This window comes from Sardina pilchardus, chromosome 1 (genome assembly GCF_963854185.1).
Source record: "Sardina pilchardus chromosome 1, fSarPil1.1, whole genome shotgun sequence".
Taxonomy (NCBI): domain Eukaryota; kingdom Metazoa; phylum Chordata; class Actinopteri; order Clupeiformes; family Clupeidae; genus Sardina; species Sardina pilchardus.
Window position 1 is genome coordinate 21,823,007 of NC_084994.1, and position 16,603 is coordinate 21,839,609.

General features: G+C 40.5%; 2 protein-coding genes across 2 annotated transcripts; both read right to left on the minus strand.

The window, feature by feature from the left end:
• Positions 1 to 155: 155 nt before the first annotated feature.
• On the minus strand, positions 156 to 2,312 carry LOC134069514 (putative adhesion G protein-coupled receptor E4P). Its single transcript, XM_062525516.1, has 3 exons — positions 2,226 to 2,312; positions 1,033 to 1,192; positions 156 to 225 (listed from the first exon to the last, which is right to left on the minus strand). Exons 1-3 carry the CDS (start codon positions 2,282 to 2,284, stop codon positions 190 to 192), a joined length of 255 nt encoding a protein of 84 aa, XP_062381500.1. The 5' UTR covers positions 2,285 to 2,312; the 3' UTR covers positions 156 to 189.
• Positions 2,313 to 2,470: 158 nt separating this feature from the next.
• LOC134069604 (adhesion G protein-coupled receptor E3-like) lies at positions 2,471 to 10,187 on the minus strand. The gene is made up of 4 exons (XM_062525638.1): positions 10,014 to 10,187; positions 9,210 to 9,371; positions 8,322 to 8,528; positions 2,471 to 2,537 (listed from the first exon to the last, which is right to left on the minus strand). Exons 1-4 carry the CDS (start codon positions 10,158 to 10,160, stop codon positions 2,526 to 2,528), a joined length of 528 nt encoding a protein of 175 aa, XP_062381622.1. The 5' UTR covers positions 10,161 to 10,187; the 3' UTR covers positions 2,471 to 2,525.
• Between the last annotated feature and the right edge of the window lie 6,416 nt (positions 10,188 to 16,603).

The window sequence follows — 16,603 nt, forward strand, 5'->3', positions numbered from 1 at the left end:
ACAAAGCGAAAGGTTTGAGATTATTTGTGCACACATGGTTGTGTTGTGTTGTGTTGTGTTGTGTTGTGTTGTGTTGTGTTGTGTTGTGTTGTGTTGTGTTGTGTTGTGTTGTGTTGTGTTGTTTCTTCATAAGTATAAGCTGAAACAAAAATAAAGGCAGTGATTATAGGCGTTTTAAAAAAAAAAGTGTCATCCTCTGCAGATCGCTGTGAACTGTTGCCGCACCTGAAAAAAAAAAAAAGAAACCACAATTAAGTAGATGCAGTCAAGGGATCACTATTTGGAAGATTAGCTTCACCCAATCAGCATGGCATGTGGCCACCAACGTTTGATAACTAAAATATGGCATTCCATGTGTCGACTCCTGGCACCAGGTTTTACATGCTGTTTGGAGGGAGACTGCTCATGCATGAGTTTACTGTTGTTGAGCATCCTTGCGCATCCATATTGGTTGCAAAGTCTTTCTAAAAGACGACAAATACATGACTGTTAGTGAGTTAAGCTACAGATTTTTGACCTTCTACCTACAAGGTTTAGGCTGGAAATGGAATAAAAAAAGTATTAATGTTGTTACAGTATATTACCATGTTTGCATTACTTGTGGGTTAGCAAGGTAACTGACTATAAAAATAAATGTAGATATGTAGTGATGACCTAAATCCAACACAGTCCGATCTGAATACTGTCAGTACGGAAAACACTAAAACACTCAGTTTTACCAAACTTGAACTGTTGCAGACAACAGTTACAGCAGCAAGGCAGCTTCAGTGCTACACTGAGTCCCTATGTTCATGCTCCCAGAGTATATTGCTGTAGCTGCCTGGTTACAACAACTCGAGCTCCGTTAAGCCGTTTCCGTTTTCTCTCTCTCTCTCTCTCTCTCTCTCTCTAAATACCAACACTACTCAGTGACCTCGAGAAATGGAGATCTGTGAAAATCGTTGGATTCCCCCTTTAAAAAAACAAAAGTTATCATCATAGTTATCATAGTAAGTAGTTGTCATTCCATAACTGACATACTGGTTCGCTCACCTCTGCATTAAGAACACAGTGGATCAGAAAGATGAAGGATCCCTGCTGGGAGCTCAGAATGTGGAAGGCCAATTCCAGGAACTTGTTGTGAATGAAGAATCCCAGTACCCAAGGGCCACCGATGATCAATAATTGGGCCACAGTTTTCAGCACCACAACTCTTTTGACAACAAAACAGTAAAGTTTTCAGGTTAGCACTGATTCATTGATATATAACACCAAAGGGCCCAATAGAATGCTATTAGCTGGATCTCCATTTAGCTCATGCTGTCACCTTATTTTGAGCGGATTCATGAACATCTGTGAAGTGGAAAACCCTTCACATGGTGCAATTGTACCAACTTACAAATTTGATACCATCCTAGCAACATCCAAGATTTTGAGAAGTTGATATTTGGGATTTTACTAGGGGACAGTGTCCAGAATGTTGCTAGGATGGTATCCGAATCCTGGCAGAGTTGGCGCGGCAGGTAAATAAACTTTTTTGGGGGTGTTCTGTGGAGTAGATTAAGACTGTTTTTAGTGGCAGGCTGGATGATACCGTTGAATTGCCTTAGCTCAGCACCAGCTTAGCACCAGGTGACTGCTGTGATCTAAAGACGGGATGAAATATGCTGAAATCTGTCTCCACCGACCTATATCACTGGCTAAGTTGGAAATGAGGTCCAAAATTCCAAATTATTCTTTTAAGTTGGTGAAATTTCACCAGAAAGGGCTGAAACGGAGCAAAAATCAAGGATCTCCAACCCCTCAATTCTGTGAAAATAAAGTCACAGTGCAAAAAAAAGAAAATATATATTTTTATACATAAAAACAGGACAAAGGATACATACTACACCACAACTCTCTGTATACACTATACGTACTAGAACACAAACAAGTTAAGTTGAATGTCTAAAGGTTAAATATAATAAATAAAATGTGTGCTGTGACAGCACTTTTGAAGAGGATGTACAGTAAGTAATAGTACTATCGTCTAGGCATCCTAGGAGTCAACCTGTTCCTAAACACTGTATTTCCACAAAATGTCATGACAACTAGGTTTTGTGTAACGCCAGTAACAAAGACAACAACAAATCAACAAAGCTAACAACAAACCAATGGGTTACAATATAACCTCCTTGGCATATAGGTCAAATAAAATAAATTAGTTCAGGTCAGAGTACAGTGTGTGATAAATTGACATTGCTTACCTGATATCTTTAATCTGAGAATTCATGCCTTTCATGGATGAGAGTGTTGTGTGTAACATGAAGACAATGATGATGAAGAGCAGTATATTGGTCTGGACAGGGTGATCAAATAATGACATGAAACTTTGATTTAATTAAAGGTAACACAAAATAATAATTAGATTAGATTAAGTTTATTTCATTATAGTTAATCACTGTTTGGATTAAGTCGATGGCTTCTTAACCGTGAGCAATCTGAAACTCACCCCAAGGAGGACGCACACGGGACCCAAGAAGCTCCATATGAAGCCTTTATCATGCTTAAGCCAGCATCTGAAAATAAGGACAATTGGGTTTAAGCAAATTCACCATGTTTGCAGTTTAACTCCTATCATTCTGAATGCCATGTCTTCTTAAATTGACAGGACGTGCCACTTGTTGATAATTAGCATAGGTAAAAAGACCTGACAATTTCCATAAAAGGGCATGATACTGTCAGGACTTTCTGGACTGTAATGCCTCTTTTGACCATGCGGGGTCTTCATTGTGCAGATGGACTTTACTTTGTACTGTAATGCCTGTTTTGCCCAAATGGGTACCTTGGAATAGACCTCTGAAGTTCGCCTACTTTCGCCTACTCGCCATCTTTGCCCATAAGTTAGCTCTGGGGTAGCAAAGATCAAAAGTGTGCTGTCTTCACCTACCGGACATCACAGTATCCACTAGACGGCAGTGGACAAAACTGTGTAGCGAAAAAAAAAACGTCTGCATTTCTAATGTCATCGTCCCGCGAGAGTTTAACAGGTGCGATAATTGAAAATCCTCATGTTACTTTCCCATAGCAACAATCTCAATATACCGGATCTCCTTATAGACCTCTGAATTCGCCTACAAAAAAGCTACCGCCAAAGAAGGAGATCCGGTATCTTGAGATTTTTTTCTATGGGAAAGTAACATGAGGATTTTCAATTATTGCTAACCTTTAAAAGGGTGGGTTTTGAACATTCTAACACAAGATTCCATTCCGCAACAATTCAACGTTCTAAAATTCTATGTAGAATTCAATGAACCCAGATATTCTTTAGAATGTTAATTTTCCAACATTCCTGTCACACCGGTGTGACGGTACACTCTTAAGGGCTAAGATTGCTATCTCTTCCTATTAGGACACCTCTGACAAAGCCACTTCATAAACAGCTCAAACCTACTTGTCACTTCCATAGCCATCAGGCATGATGCCTGCAGACACAGCTATCCCAGCCAATGGGGCTCCATAGCCAATCAGACAGAGGTAGCCCCAGTGAAGTCCCACTTCCTTCTGAACATATCTGAGGCTGAGTACTGCTAACAGAAGCAGCACAGCCTCTATGGACATCCACACAAAGCTACTCAGGAACAGGAAATGCAGGATTCCTGAAAGGACCACGCACACGATCTGAAAGAACATCAAGTGTTACCAGTGTAATAATTATTTATGATGCATTTGAAATGTATTTACTAATCCAAACCGAAGTCATAGCTTGTAGTGGTATTAAACATCACTGGATACAATTGTATGGGAGATTTGGTAGAAGATGGGAGATTTCTAAAGGTAAAGCCTGTGGATTAAGCTACTCCATGTGCCATCTTCCGTTGGTGGTGGAACTGAACGCAGAAGAGTTTATAGTAAACCGATGAAAATGTGTTGCTTTTTTGTGTTTATTTGTTTATTCTTATATTTCAGAGTAACTTATTCTTGAAGTGATACATGGCGTTACATTCCCCTTTAGCACATATTACAAAAGGTGGATAATATGGCAGCCATGCCAATCCACACAGCATCTCTAAACTGCTCTAAGAAGATTTTGTTGTTGGCTGAGCCTGCATCATCTGTTTATGAAGTACTCCTCTGTCCACAATGTCCTCAGCCAAATCCAGCAAATATGAATGCTCAATTGTTTTTCAGGCCTAGACAGCCAAACAATTTCAATATAATGGCAGCAAGATGATAACGAAGCTTAACACACCAATGCTTTTATTTTGGTTAAGAGTCAAACCAGCTTTTGTTCAAATGTACACACCTTTCACTACTGAAAAATGTAAGATTAATTTATCGAATGTTAATTTGAAGTATTAAAACATATGTCATCTCTACATACAGTATTATAGGCTAATTGATACGACTGGCTAGCCTGTGAGCTATGCACAGATGCATTTGACAGATATCCGTAGTGCCCAATAAACAGCTCTGGCTATTTTTAATGGGGAAATTAATTTTTGGTTGGTGGTGTTAGCCAGGCTAAATTGCTGCTGCAGTTGCAAACAGTCGTGGACTGACATTGTGATGGTCTTTAAAAGTTGTAAATCATCTTATCTAGCATCAAAGTCGACATTGCAACTTATGGAAGCCCGTTTCCGCCACTTGGTGGAAAAAAACTGGCAGATACTAAGTCATAATTATGAGATGCAAAGTCGTAATTATGAGATAGAAAGTCATAATTATGAGATAAAAAGTCATAATTATGAGATAGAAAGTCGTAATTATGAGATAGAAAGTCGTAATTATGAGATAAAAAGTCGAAATTATGAGATAGAAAGTCATAATTATGAGATAAAAAGTCATAATTATGAGATAGGAAAGTCGAAATTATGAGATAAAAGTCATAATTATGAGATAAAAAGTCGAAATTATGAGATAAAAAGTCATAATTATGAGATAAAAAGTCATAATTATGAGTTAAAAAGTCGAAATTATGAGATAGAAAGTCATAATTATGAGATAAAAAGTCGAAATTATGAGATAAAAAGTCATAATTATGAGATAAAAAGTCATAATTATGAGATAAAAAGTCGAAATTATGAGATACTTTCTCATAATTATGAGATGGTAAGTCATAATTATGAGATTATAATAAAGTCGTAATTAAGATTATAAAGTCAAAATTTTGACTTTATTGGTTGGTAGCCTGCCTTGACCTCGCATCACTTCCTTGCCGTTCAAAACTGTTGCCGGCAGTGTTGCGCACGTTCACACTCTTCAGTAGCCGGCCTACCTAAATCTAACAAGTTAGGATTATTAAAACAATATTTGAGATGGGAAAGTGGTGCTAAATTTCCATAAACTTTATTCAGTGAACGGGTAAAGCCGTCCGTTTGTAAGCAAAATCAAGAAATACGATCTTTTAGTTCTGTTTACCGTTACCTAGCAACCCCAACAACAAGTGAGTGAATAATTAGTATTCTCCTACTTTAACCCAACAGCGCATAGTGCAGCGGGCTAATGATTGGTTTACCATGCCTGAAATGTGGGGTTCGAATCCGAGTTGAACTGCCGTTTTCTTGCATGTCAAAGTACGATCGATTACTTCTTTTTTCTTAGATGACGTTACCTCGCGGCAAATAAGAGTTTGTGCTTTTTGAACCTGTCAAATATATATATTTATTATAGGTTCAAAAAGCACAAACTCTTATTTGCCGCGAGGTAACGTCATCTAAGAAAAAAGAAGTAATCGATCGTACTTTGACATGCAAGAAAACAGCAGTTCAACTGGGATTCGAACCCCACATCTCAGGCATGGTAAACCAATCATTAGCCCACTGCACTACACGCTGTTGGGATAATGAGGGAGAATACTAATTATTCACTCACTTGTTGTTGGGGTTGCTAGGTAACGGTAAACAGAACTAAAAGATCGTATTTCTTGATTTTGCTTACAAACGGACGGCTTTACCCGTTCACTGAATAAAGTTTATGGAAATTTAGCACCACTTTCCCATCTCAAATATTGTTTTAATAATCCTAACTTGTTAGATTTAGGTAGTCCGGCTACTGAAGAGTGTGAACGTGCACAACACTGCCGGCAACAGTTTTGAACGGGAAGGAAGTGATGCGAGGTCAAGGCAGGCTACCAACCAATAAAGTCAAAATTTTGACTTTATAATCTTAATTACGACTTTATTATAATCTCATAATTATGACTTACCATCTCATAATTATGAGAAAGTATCTCATAATTTCGACTTTTTATCTCATAATTATGACTTTTTATCTCATAATTTTGACTTTTTAACTCATAATTATGACTTTTTATCTCATAATTATGACTTTTTATCTCATAATTTCGACTTTTTATCTCATAATTATGACTTTTTATCTCATAATTTCGACTTTCCTATCTCATAATTATGACTTTTTATCTCATAATTATGACTTTCTATCTCATAATTTCGACTTTTTATCTCATAATTACGACTTTCTATCTCATAATTATGACTTTTTATCTCATAATTATGACTTTTTATCTCATAATTATGACTTTCTATCTCATAATTACGACTTTGCATCTCATAATTATGACTTAGTATCTGCCAGTTTTTTTCCACCAAGTGGCGGAAACGGGCTTCCATAGCAACTAGTCGTTGGCATTGTCGCAGAAAATGACTAGAAATGTCATGCTCTATGTACATTCTCTGTACACTTGCTGAGGGGCTGCCATTGTTGTGACATTGGCTGTGTCCGAAACGGGCTAAAATGCTGCCTTCTAAGATATCTTACAGGGGAGCGAGGCATCGTGTCACGTCCGAAACAAAAACGCTGCCTTCTAAGATACCTTCGTTTTGCCCAGTTTTGAAGGCAGCTTAGATGTATCCTTCATGCTGCCTTCAATGTCCAAAAGTTCTATTTAACTATGATGTCAGTGAACGGTAAAATGCTTCAATTCACCTCTTTGTATTCAGCTTGCAAAAATCACGATAGGTCTGTTTACACGTCTAAAGCATGTTTATACTTCAAATTTCGACTCCTCTCCTCCACAACTCCATCCCTAGGGTTTTAACAAGTGAACCGCGTTGACTAGTCAGGTTTTTAAAGCATTTCCAGAAATTGTCCGGTCATTACACATCAGTGGCAATTAATTTGAAATGACTAGCATGCTAATAGCGATTTACGCTAACGCACCTAAAGCACAGCTGTCGGTAACATAGCAACAGCGTTCTATGTTGATATCTTGCTAGGCTGTCCGAAACAGAGTTTTTATCCACTACCTTGGTGCCTTCTATGGCAACTCACTCGCTAGGCAGTGAAGGCAGCGTGGCAGTAGGCAGCTGCGTTCCGTTTCGGACATACCCATTGGCTGTGTCCGAAACGGGCAAAATGCTGCCTTCTAAGATATCTTACAGGGGAGCGAGGCATCGTGTCACGTCCGAAACAAAAACGCTGCCTTCTAAGATACCTTCGTTTTGCCCAGTTTTGAAGGCAGCATAGATGTATCCTTCATGCTGCCTTCAACATCCCAAAGTTCTATTCAACTATGATGTCAGTGAACGGTAAAATGCTTCCATTCACCTCGTTGTATTTAGCTGGCAAAAATCACGATAGGTCTGTTTACATGTCTAAAGCATGTTTATACTTCAAATTTCGACTCCTCTCCTCCACAACACCATCCCCGGGGTCTTAACAAGTGAACTGCGTCGGCTGGTCAGGTTTTTAAAGCATTTCCAGAAATTGTCCGGTCATTACACATCAGTGGCAATTAATTTGCAATGACTAGCATGCTAATAGCGATTTACGCTAACGCACCTAAAGCACAGCTGTCGGTAACATAGCAACGGCGTTCTATGTTGATATCTTGCTAGGCTGTCCGAAACAGAGTTTTTAGCTGTGTGACAGTCTTTAAAAGTTGTAAATCCTCTTATCTGATATCGAAGTCGACATTGCAGCTAGCTATTGGCATGCCGACACTGCCAACCAATGACAATGTTGTTACAACTTGTGCCTTCCAGTAGGCTTGAACAGCAAATGCCTTGGTAGTTCTGATTATAATGGCTTGATAATGTATAATAAGTATATATTATTGTTTGATTCCATGAGGGAAATTCAGCCTCTGCATTTATCCCAATCTGTGAATTAGTGAACACACACAGCACGCAGTGAGGTGAAGCACACACTAACCCAGAGCAGTGAGGTGCCTGCCCAACCAGCGGCGCTCGGGGAGCAGTGAGGGGTTAGGTGCCTTGCTCAAGGGCACTTCAGCCGTGGACTGGTCGGGGATCGAACCGGCAACCCTCCCGTTACAAGCTCGAAGCCCTAACCAGTAGGCCACGGCTGCCCCCGAGACATACTGACCCAGTTTCAGGCACCTTTTGAGGGCGGATGAGGTGGATGAACTCCTGGACGAGCAGGAAGAGGAGGTGAGCGAGCAGCAGACTGATGCAGATGTTCAGGCGAGCCGTGTTGTTCACGTTGGCCTTCCATCGACAGAAGCAAAAGGCCATCACAGCCAGTGCCAGGAACACCAGACCAATGGAGACAGCAATCCGGTTCAGCAACTTCATCAACTCATCAGTCTGAAAAAAAAGTTATACATCCCAGAACAGTTGTCTTAAGGATTACGTGTATGAAGTTCGAACTCCTTAAACTATCCAGCAGATACATGATAATTATGCACAACACGATAACAAAACCAAACAAATCACACCGGAGTGCATTGTCTGAGTAGAGCTTATTGAATATGTGTGAACGCAGCACCAATTGCCAACTATGTCCGTGTAGTTTGTGTAGACTATAAAATGGCCCTTAGACTGTGTGGTTTTACTCTCGAACGAAGGGTCCTGTGAGGGGCAAAGGCGGGATCACAGTAGCCAGCGGCAAACGGCAGGTTTCCTATTGTTCTCTATGGTTCGGCAGCGGACCAGTGACAACACTGGCATAACGCTAGCGTTGAGCAAACTTGGTTCAACTTTGAAGCGCTCCGCTCGGCTCATCACAATCAGTTTTGGAATGTTTAGGTATTTTGACCAATCAGATTTGTCTAATAACGTAGCAACAAAGATTGAACTTAGGAACGAGATAGAATGTTTTGGATTTATTATTATGGTCTGAGCGGTGCGTTACGCTTGCCTCTGCCGCTTGCCGCTGGCTAATGTGATCCCCGCCTATAAGTCTTGTGCATTGTAGCTATTTTATAACATAAGGAAGCACTGGACTGATCTTATGAACTGTAATGTTAAATGTGAAGACCTTATTACCTCTGGAGGTCGCTCCACCTGCATGATCAGAGCGAAGGTGGAGAAGTGCACACAGGTGCAGACGGTGTGGGTGGTGTTGGTCTGGGTGACATCACAGCCGTCTACCACCCAGGCGCTGCCATTCCAGTACACACAGGAGAGTACTCCTTGGGGTTCAACACTCTACCCAGCCCCCAAAAACACAGAAGAAGAAAAAAATCAATAGAAGTATATCAGATCAGACACAGTTAGCAATCTACTGGTATATACTGTATATGACCCTTTATTGTTATAGAGTTGCCTCAACATACTGCCGTTTTTCTCTTTTCAAACTAGTTTTTGTCATACTCTTTTCCTCTACTGAGGACATATCTGGTGGCTATTTTTGGTCTCCCAATAATGGTCTAATAATGGCACTATCCTATTTTTTTCATCAACTATTAATACTAATTTCAATCTTGGAAAAGTCCTGCACTCTTCAATACCCATTTTTACTATTTTTCCTCAAATATTTATTTTGTATATTGATAAAACAACCATGTTGCCTAAAAGCAACAACATGCAACAGTGGACTGTGATTCAATGTTTTATGCTTGGCAGTAAACATGCCATTGAGATGTCAGGGAATCACAACATACTATTCTAATTATCACAATATACCTTGTTTTGAGTAAATCGTTTAGCGCTATCCTATTGCGTGGACAACAGAAGTGTGACAAACACGCAAAAATAGAACAAATTGGGAAAGGGGCAAATACTTTTTCACAGCACTGCATACACATATATAAAATCTATGAGGCTTTCTAATCTCAAGTTAAATGTCACCTTGAGGTGCCAAAGGGTGAAGTTGACTGGCTGGGTGAGGATTTTGTTTGCAATCTTGGGAAGGGAAGCAGAGAATACAGGGGACATCATAATCTTGATGGTGTCATTCTCAGTGTGGAAATGTTTTGGCTGCAGATAGCGCTCCATATTCTTATAGGTTGAAAACGCCACATGAGCAGCTCCTAACAACATGTGAAGAGACAAAAGAAACCCAGTATGAATACAATGAAACAAATATGTTGGAAACACCTGGAGCCTGTTTGGCATAGCTGGACATGAGTAATATGGAATGTATCCAAATATTGATAGATGGAAAAATCCTTTTTACATTAAAGTGTAACTCCAGCAACTATTAACCAAAGGGTGTTTTTCTGAATGAAAATACAGTACATCAAATAAATCGTGGAGACTGTTCTTCGTGGCTCAAGCACTACACAGCTTGCACTGGCACAAGCTACAGTAGAGTCCCAAATTCGAAACAGTGGATTAGCTAAGGGTGGTGAGCTTGGTGCATTCCAATTAGCATTTTTTTTAACCAGTGATATCTCTCGAAACAGCACTAAACCTTCTCAGTAGCTTGCTCTGAGTCCCTAGATAAAACAAAGCACCAACAACAATGTAGTTCACAAACTCGCAAACACTTACCAACTGGACATGTCTGCCGTCTCGTTCATTTCATCTTCCACTTCGTCTTGAGCCTGCCTCCAAGCCCACTATAATGTTAGGGTGGATATAAGGGGAAATTTGCACTTCTACTTGCTCCCTAAAGTAATGGGACACCCTAACCCTACAAGGGAACGTGCAAAATCTAGGGTTTAGGGCAAAAATCAAGGGGAAGATGAAAATTGGGACAGGCCCTTAAGGGTTAGGTTTTGGGGTGTAAGTGACTATAAAATTGGGAAAAATGGGGATGAAATCTGATGCAAATTGATGAAGCCCTTGGGAATGATGGGACATTGGGCTATGGGTACAAAGGCACGCTCCCGCGATTTTGAACTCTAGCTTATGCCAGTGCTAACTCTGTGGTGCTTGATCAATGAAAAACACTGCACTGCTAATATTTTCATTCAGAAAAAAAAAACAGTCTTTGGTCAGTTTTCGCTGGAGTTACACTTAAAGAATCGGTCCAAAAACAAGCAAGCCTACGGTCTGACATACTGTAGAGTAGCCATACTCAATCGTATTCAGAATTTTAGTCTGGAACTGCAGCATTGGGATGTACGACCTTTGGATAGACATAACCAATCAGCGCAACATTGGTAGAACAGCAAAAGCACCCTTATTTTTTTTTGACAAATGCCTTAATCACAGTTTTCTGTTCATTATTTATATACGGTTAATACCTTGTAGACCAGGGCGATTGTTTAAATAATTTAATAATTTAAACCATCTTAAACCAAATGATATCTATCTATTAATGCGAGGAACGTCTGTCTGTGTGTCACTCTGTCTGTCTGTCTGTCTGTGTGTTCCACGCATAACTCTCGAACCACAAATCCGACTGACCTAAAATTTGACACAGGTATTGCTAATGACATGTGTGAGTGCAGTGCGAAGTTTGGTCGTTGTTGGACAACAAATGACAAAGATATCGTTAAATTGAGCGAAATACAACTCTACCGCAATCCCACAATTCTACTACTCTCACACTAGCCACTCCCCCTCACTCTCACTAGCCCCTTTCACATTCACCGAATTTAACGCTAAATCAGCCAAATTTAACGTTTAGGCTGTTCCTTTCACATTGACGACACGGGGTGGGGAGTCAACCCGCCTCGGCAATCCAACCCGTCTCGGGGGGTAGTATCAGAGCCGAGCCGTGTTGAATATGAAAGGAACAGAGGTCAACCCCGCTATTAGGGGTGTGTGACTGATGACGTATTTGGCAAGGCAGGAGGTTAAAATACAGGAAACACACAAGAGACAAGACAACTTTGCTGTGTCCATATCTATGGCTGTGTAGCCTACAACAATCGCGTTTTTTGAGGTATGTCTGGTACCGAAGAACAGGGCTCTGAGAACATCTTAAGAATGGAGCTCGTTCATTGGTTCACAGTTTGCGGCTGCGTATTACAGTCCAGGACTCATGTTTACACCATAGGACAAGTAAATATGGCGGAAAATACAGGTAACACTCGGAGCAATTTGCTATCATTGCTATAATGATTCTATATTTATGATTTATTTAAGACTTTTGTTAAATTCTGAAACCCCAGAAGGCTGATACTGAAACAGAGGCGTTTATCGTAGCATATGTACCAAGTACCAACACTAATCGCCAAAACAAAATAAACAACAACTAAGTTATAGCGATTCCACATGCTAATAAATAGGAACGTTTGTAGGCTACTACGACGATATATTACGAAAACTGTTGTCATACAAATACATGCAATCATTTCAGTATTATGAGAAGAGCATGAACCATGATCATTTCTCAGAAATCCTGTTAAATGGGTTGTGATTTTCTCTGTCTCTGAGTTTATACTACAAGTGAACCATTATTATTAGCCTAACAATGCAGGCACTTAGATTAGTAAACTTCAAAACCTTAAATAATTATGAGAAATGGTCCTACAATAACCCAATCGTCCATTTGCATAATTGCATAATTGGAAAACATTTTTGTCTTTTATCAGATGGTGAATAACATTTGCAGGCTGCCCTTGTTCAGGGCTTTCTCTGATATTGACCACCAAGGCCATTGTGGACTCCACTATTAAGGGACAAGTAATTTATCCACCTAAAGCATGTTCTGAAAGTCTTGCCTTTACATCCTGCAGAAGTTCGAGAGGGATCCCTGGTGTGCGGTGCTGCTCCTCTGCCTCGTGAAGGTATAACCTACAGTATATTCCATCCTTATGTGTGCTTGAGAACACCAATACGTTGTATGGAATAGCATTCCAGAAGTATGTTATTTAGGTATCCTACAGTACATGGATCTATCGTTATATTACACTCAAATGTGACCAAAATGGTGATCTCTTCCTGGCATATGGTTTTCTCAAACACACGGAAGAGTGGAATATAGTGTCACAAAATGACATATCACATTTACAGTACAATCATTCCATAAATAGATACATACGCACGCACGCACGCACGCACGCACGCACGCACGCACGCACGCACGCACGCACACACGCACGCACGCACGCACGCACACACACACACACACACACACACACACACACACACACACACACACACACACACTTTATTGATCACCAAGGGGAAATTCAAGGTCCCAGTAGCCTAAGACACAACATACTGTACACTACAGCGTAAACAGGATGATAAATAACAAATCCACAGGGCTAAAAAAGAACAGGAAAATGTTCTAAAGATACTAAAACAAGGATCCACATGTATGATATATGTATAAATGTATACATGAATGTACTAAGGATGTATAAGCATGAGGCGCTTGCAGTGACAGGGCAGGGACTGACCCTATGTTTCAGTATGAGGTGTGTGTCATCATGGTGGTAATGCAAATGAACCCAACAGTGAGTGCAGGGTTAAAATCTAGCGACCAGTAATATGGACAATAGAGAGAAAAACATAACCATAGTAATATAATAGTATAAATATATTGACAAAATGTAAACATAGTAATATAAGATAAAAAAAAGTAAACATAGTAATATAAGATGTATAGCAGCAATGCTATAATTAAAATAAATATTAGTTAAAGCTTGCAGGAAGGTGGAACATGTCCTAATTCATCTTAATTGAAATCTACACTGATTGGCTTTCAGAAAGTACATAGTTTGCATGTATTAAATTGCTTTCCCTCTGAATTGGAGCTCAACATGCGTCATTCGCCAATATGCAAAATACACCCACCTGAACATCTATGTGGACAAAAGCTTGCAGGAAGGTGAGACATGTCCTAATTCATCTTTATTGACATCTACAACTGATTGGCTTTCAGAAAATGCATACACTATATTGCCAGAAGTATTCGCTCACCTGCCTTGACTCACATGTGAACTTCAGTCACATCCCATCCTTAATCCATAGGGTTTATTATAGGGTTTATTATGACGTTGGTTCACCCTTTGCAGCTACAACAACTTCAACTCTTCTGGGAAGACTCTCTATAAGGTTTAGGAGCATGTTTATGGGATTTTTTGACAATTATTTCATAAGCGTATTTGTGAGGTCACACACTGATGTTAGGCGTGGCCAGGCCAGTCAAGTTCTTCATCTACACCAAACTCTGTCATCCATGCCTTTATGGACCTTGCTTTGTGTACTGGTGCACAGTTATGAAATGGCCATCCACAAACTTTTCACAAAGTTGTGAGCATGGAATTGTCCAAAATCTCTTGGTTAATGCTGAAGCATTCAGTGTTCCTTTTACTGAAACTAAGGTCTTTAATTACTCAGAGCCCCGGGTCCGAGGCTGCTCAACATCCGCCTCACATTTAACATAGAAATTTCACAGGCCTCACCAAATACAGAGAGAGAGAGGGAGGGAGGGAGGAGGGGGGGGACTCAATCACGGGCCTGCCTGTCACCAGCGAGACGTCCCTTCGGCAAACTCACGAAAGAGGAAGGGAGGGGGGAGAGAGAAAGAGAGAGAGAGAGAGAGAGAGAGAAAGCGTATGAGAGAGATAGAGATGAACAGAACTAAGGGACCAAGCCCAGCTCGGGGATGGCCCGTTCCTGTTCCAACATGACTGTGCACCAGTACACAAAGCAGGGTCCATAAAGACATGGATGACAGAGTTTGGTGTGGATGAACTTGACTGGCCTGCCTGACCTCAACCCAATAGAACACCTTTGGGATGAATTAGAGCGAATCCTGAGAGCCTGTCGCCTCGTCCAACATCAGTGTGTGACCTCACAAATGCGCTTCTGAAAGAATGCTAAACAAATCCCATAAACACACTCCTAAACCTTGTGGAAAGTCTTCCCAGAAGAGTTGAAGCAGTTTGCTGTAAAGGGTGGACCAACGTCATAATAAACCCTATGGATTAAGGATGGGATGTGATTGAAGCTCATATGTGAGTCAAGGCAGGTGAGCGAATACTTTTGGCAATATAGTTTAGTTTACCTGCCTCAAATTGCTTTCCCTCCGTGTTGGAGCTCAAAATGCGTCATGTGTACGCCTCGTTCGCCAATATGCAACATACAACCACCTGTACTTTTATGTGGACAAAAGCTGAGTAGCTTTCAGAAAATACATAGTTTTCATGTATTAAATTTCCTTCTGTGTTGGAGCTCAAAATTCTTGTTACATTTTCATCTTTTTCTTCATAATTAAAGGTTGGAAGAGAAAAAGGAGCCAGGTTCAAAAGAAAAGGAGGGCCAGTCGTGCTTCTTGGAAGAGTATCAGTGGCAGGGTATTTGTAGGCTGACAGTGTAGCTATAATGTTACATTTGGTGACTTTTTGGAGGACTTGACAGTACAGATGTGTGCACCCAATGATACTGAGTTCAGTGATGACAGAAAGGGAGGGAGACTGCTTTGAAAAGAAAGGTAAAGTATAATCTTTTTCATGTCATTTATTTATTTATTTTTCAGATGACGAATTGGTGCCGTGGGGAGACTGGAGCACCCCTGGCATTTTCTGTGTGGGTTGATTTTAGTAGTGAGTCACCCACTTTCAATTTTACAGGTATGTGTAATGTGTTTATTCAACAGCATTTCAATGAGATCCATCGAAGATGACATTCAATGCAAAAACAGTTATTTTAGTATGGTCAGGATCTAGCCCTGAGTTATGATAGAAATTATATTGACACAAACAATATAATGCTCCTTCAGACTTCACTTGAATGAAGACCTCTGTGTAAGTGTATGCATCTCTTGGCATGTGTGTTTTTTTTGCTGTTACTGTTTATTCAGGCCCAAAGCATCTTGAGGCCTTCTGGACTGAGGAGAAGAAGACAGAGCTGGTGAACCTGTACACCAACAGAAGCGTGTCAAGGGGTATGTATAAATGAAAGTTTGTTTCTGTGTCAATCCTTTCTTGAAGTTCAAACATGGAACCGTAACATGAAACGTGAACGTGAAAAAAACAGCAAGAAACCAGCTTAGGCTGGTAGCTGGTTTTAGCTGGTCTTAGCTGGTCTTTGCTGGTTTTCTTCCAGCTATTGCTGGTCTTTGCTGCTGTAGCTGGTTAGGCCACCAGCTAGACTTGCTGGCGTGACCATCTGAGGAAGCTGGTAGTGCTGGTGTGACCAGCCTGTCGTTTGGGATACAGCTGGTTTAAGGTGGTCATGCTGGTGACCAGCCTGTCAAGCTTGACAAAGATGGTCAAGCTGGTTTTCTAGAATGACCAACATAAGCTGGCGTGGCCAGTTAAAACCAGCAATGTAGACCAGCTACACCAACTAAAAGGACCAGCTTGAGGTGGTACGACAATCAAAACCAGCTGAATTACCATCGTAAGCTGGGTAAACCAGCTGAAGGTATGTTTTTGCGAGAGTTTTGCTGGTCTAGCTGGTCAACCATCAAAGGGTGGTCAAACAAGCTGGTTAACAAGCTGGTCAACCAGCAAACCACCTTTAGCTGGTCAGGCTGTTTTTTTCAGCAGGGTTGTTTTTGATAAGATAAGTTAGCTTGTTGTCTTTCT

What these genes read in the sequence shown, in the direction of transcription:
- LOC134069514 (XM_062525516.1), bottom strand. Translation starts at nt 2,284, where the DNA reads ATGTTACACACAACACTCTCATCCATGAAAGGCATGAATTCTCAGATT. An exon ending in TCTCAGATTAAAGATATCAG is followed by an intron (nt 1,193 to 2,225) that starts GTAAGCAATGTC and finishes TGTTGTCAAAAG; the next exon opens with AGTTGTGGTGCTGAAAACTG. An exon ending in ACTGTGTTCTTAATGCAGAG is followed by an intron (nt 226 to 1,032) that starts GTGAGCGAACCA and finishes TTTTTTTTTCAG; the next exon opens with GTGCGGCAACAGTTCACAGC.
- LOC134069604 (XM_062525638.1), bottom strand. Translation starts at nt 10,160, where the DNA reads ATGGAGCGCTATCTGCAGCCAAAACATTTCCACACTGAGAATGACACC. An exon ending in TCACCCTTTGGCACCTCAAG is followed by an intron (nt 9,372 to 10,013) that starts GTGACATTTAAC and finishes GGGGCTGGGTAG; the next exon opens with AGTGTTGAACCCCAAGGAGT. An exon ending in AGGTGGAGCGACCTCCAGAG is followed by an intron (nt 8,529 to 9,209) that starts GTAATAAGGTCT and finishes CTTTTTTTTCAG; the next exon opens with ACTGATGAGTTGATGAAGTT.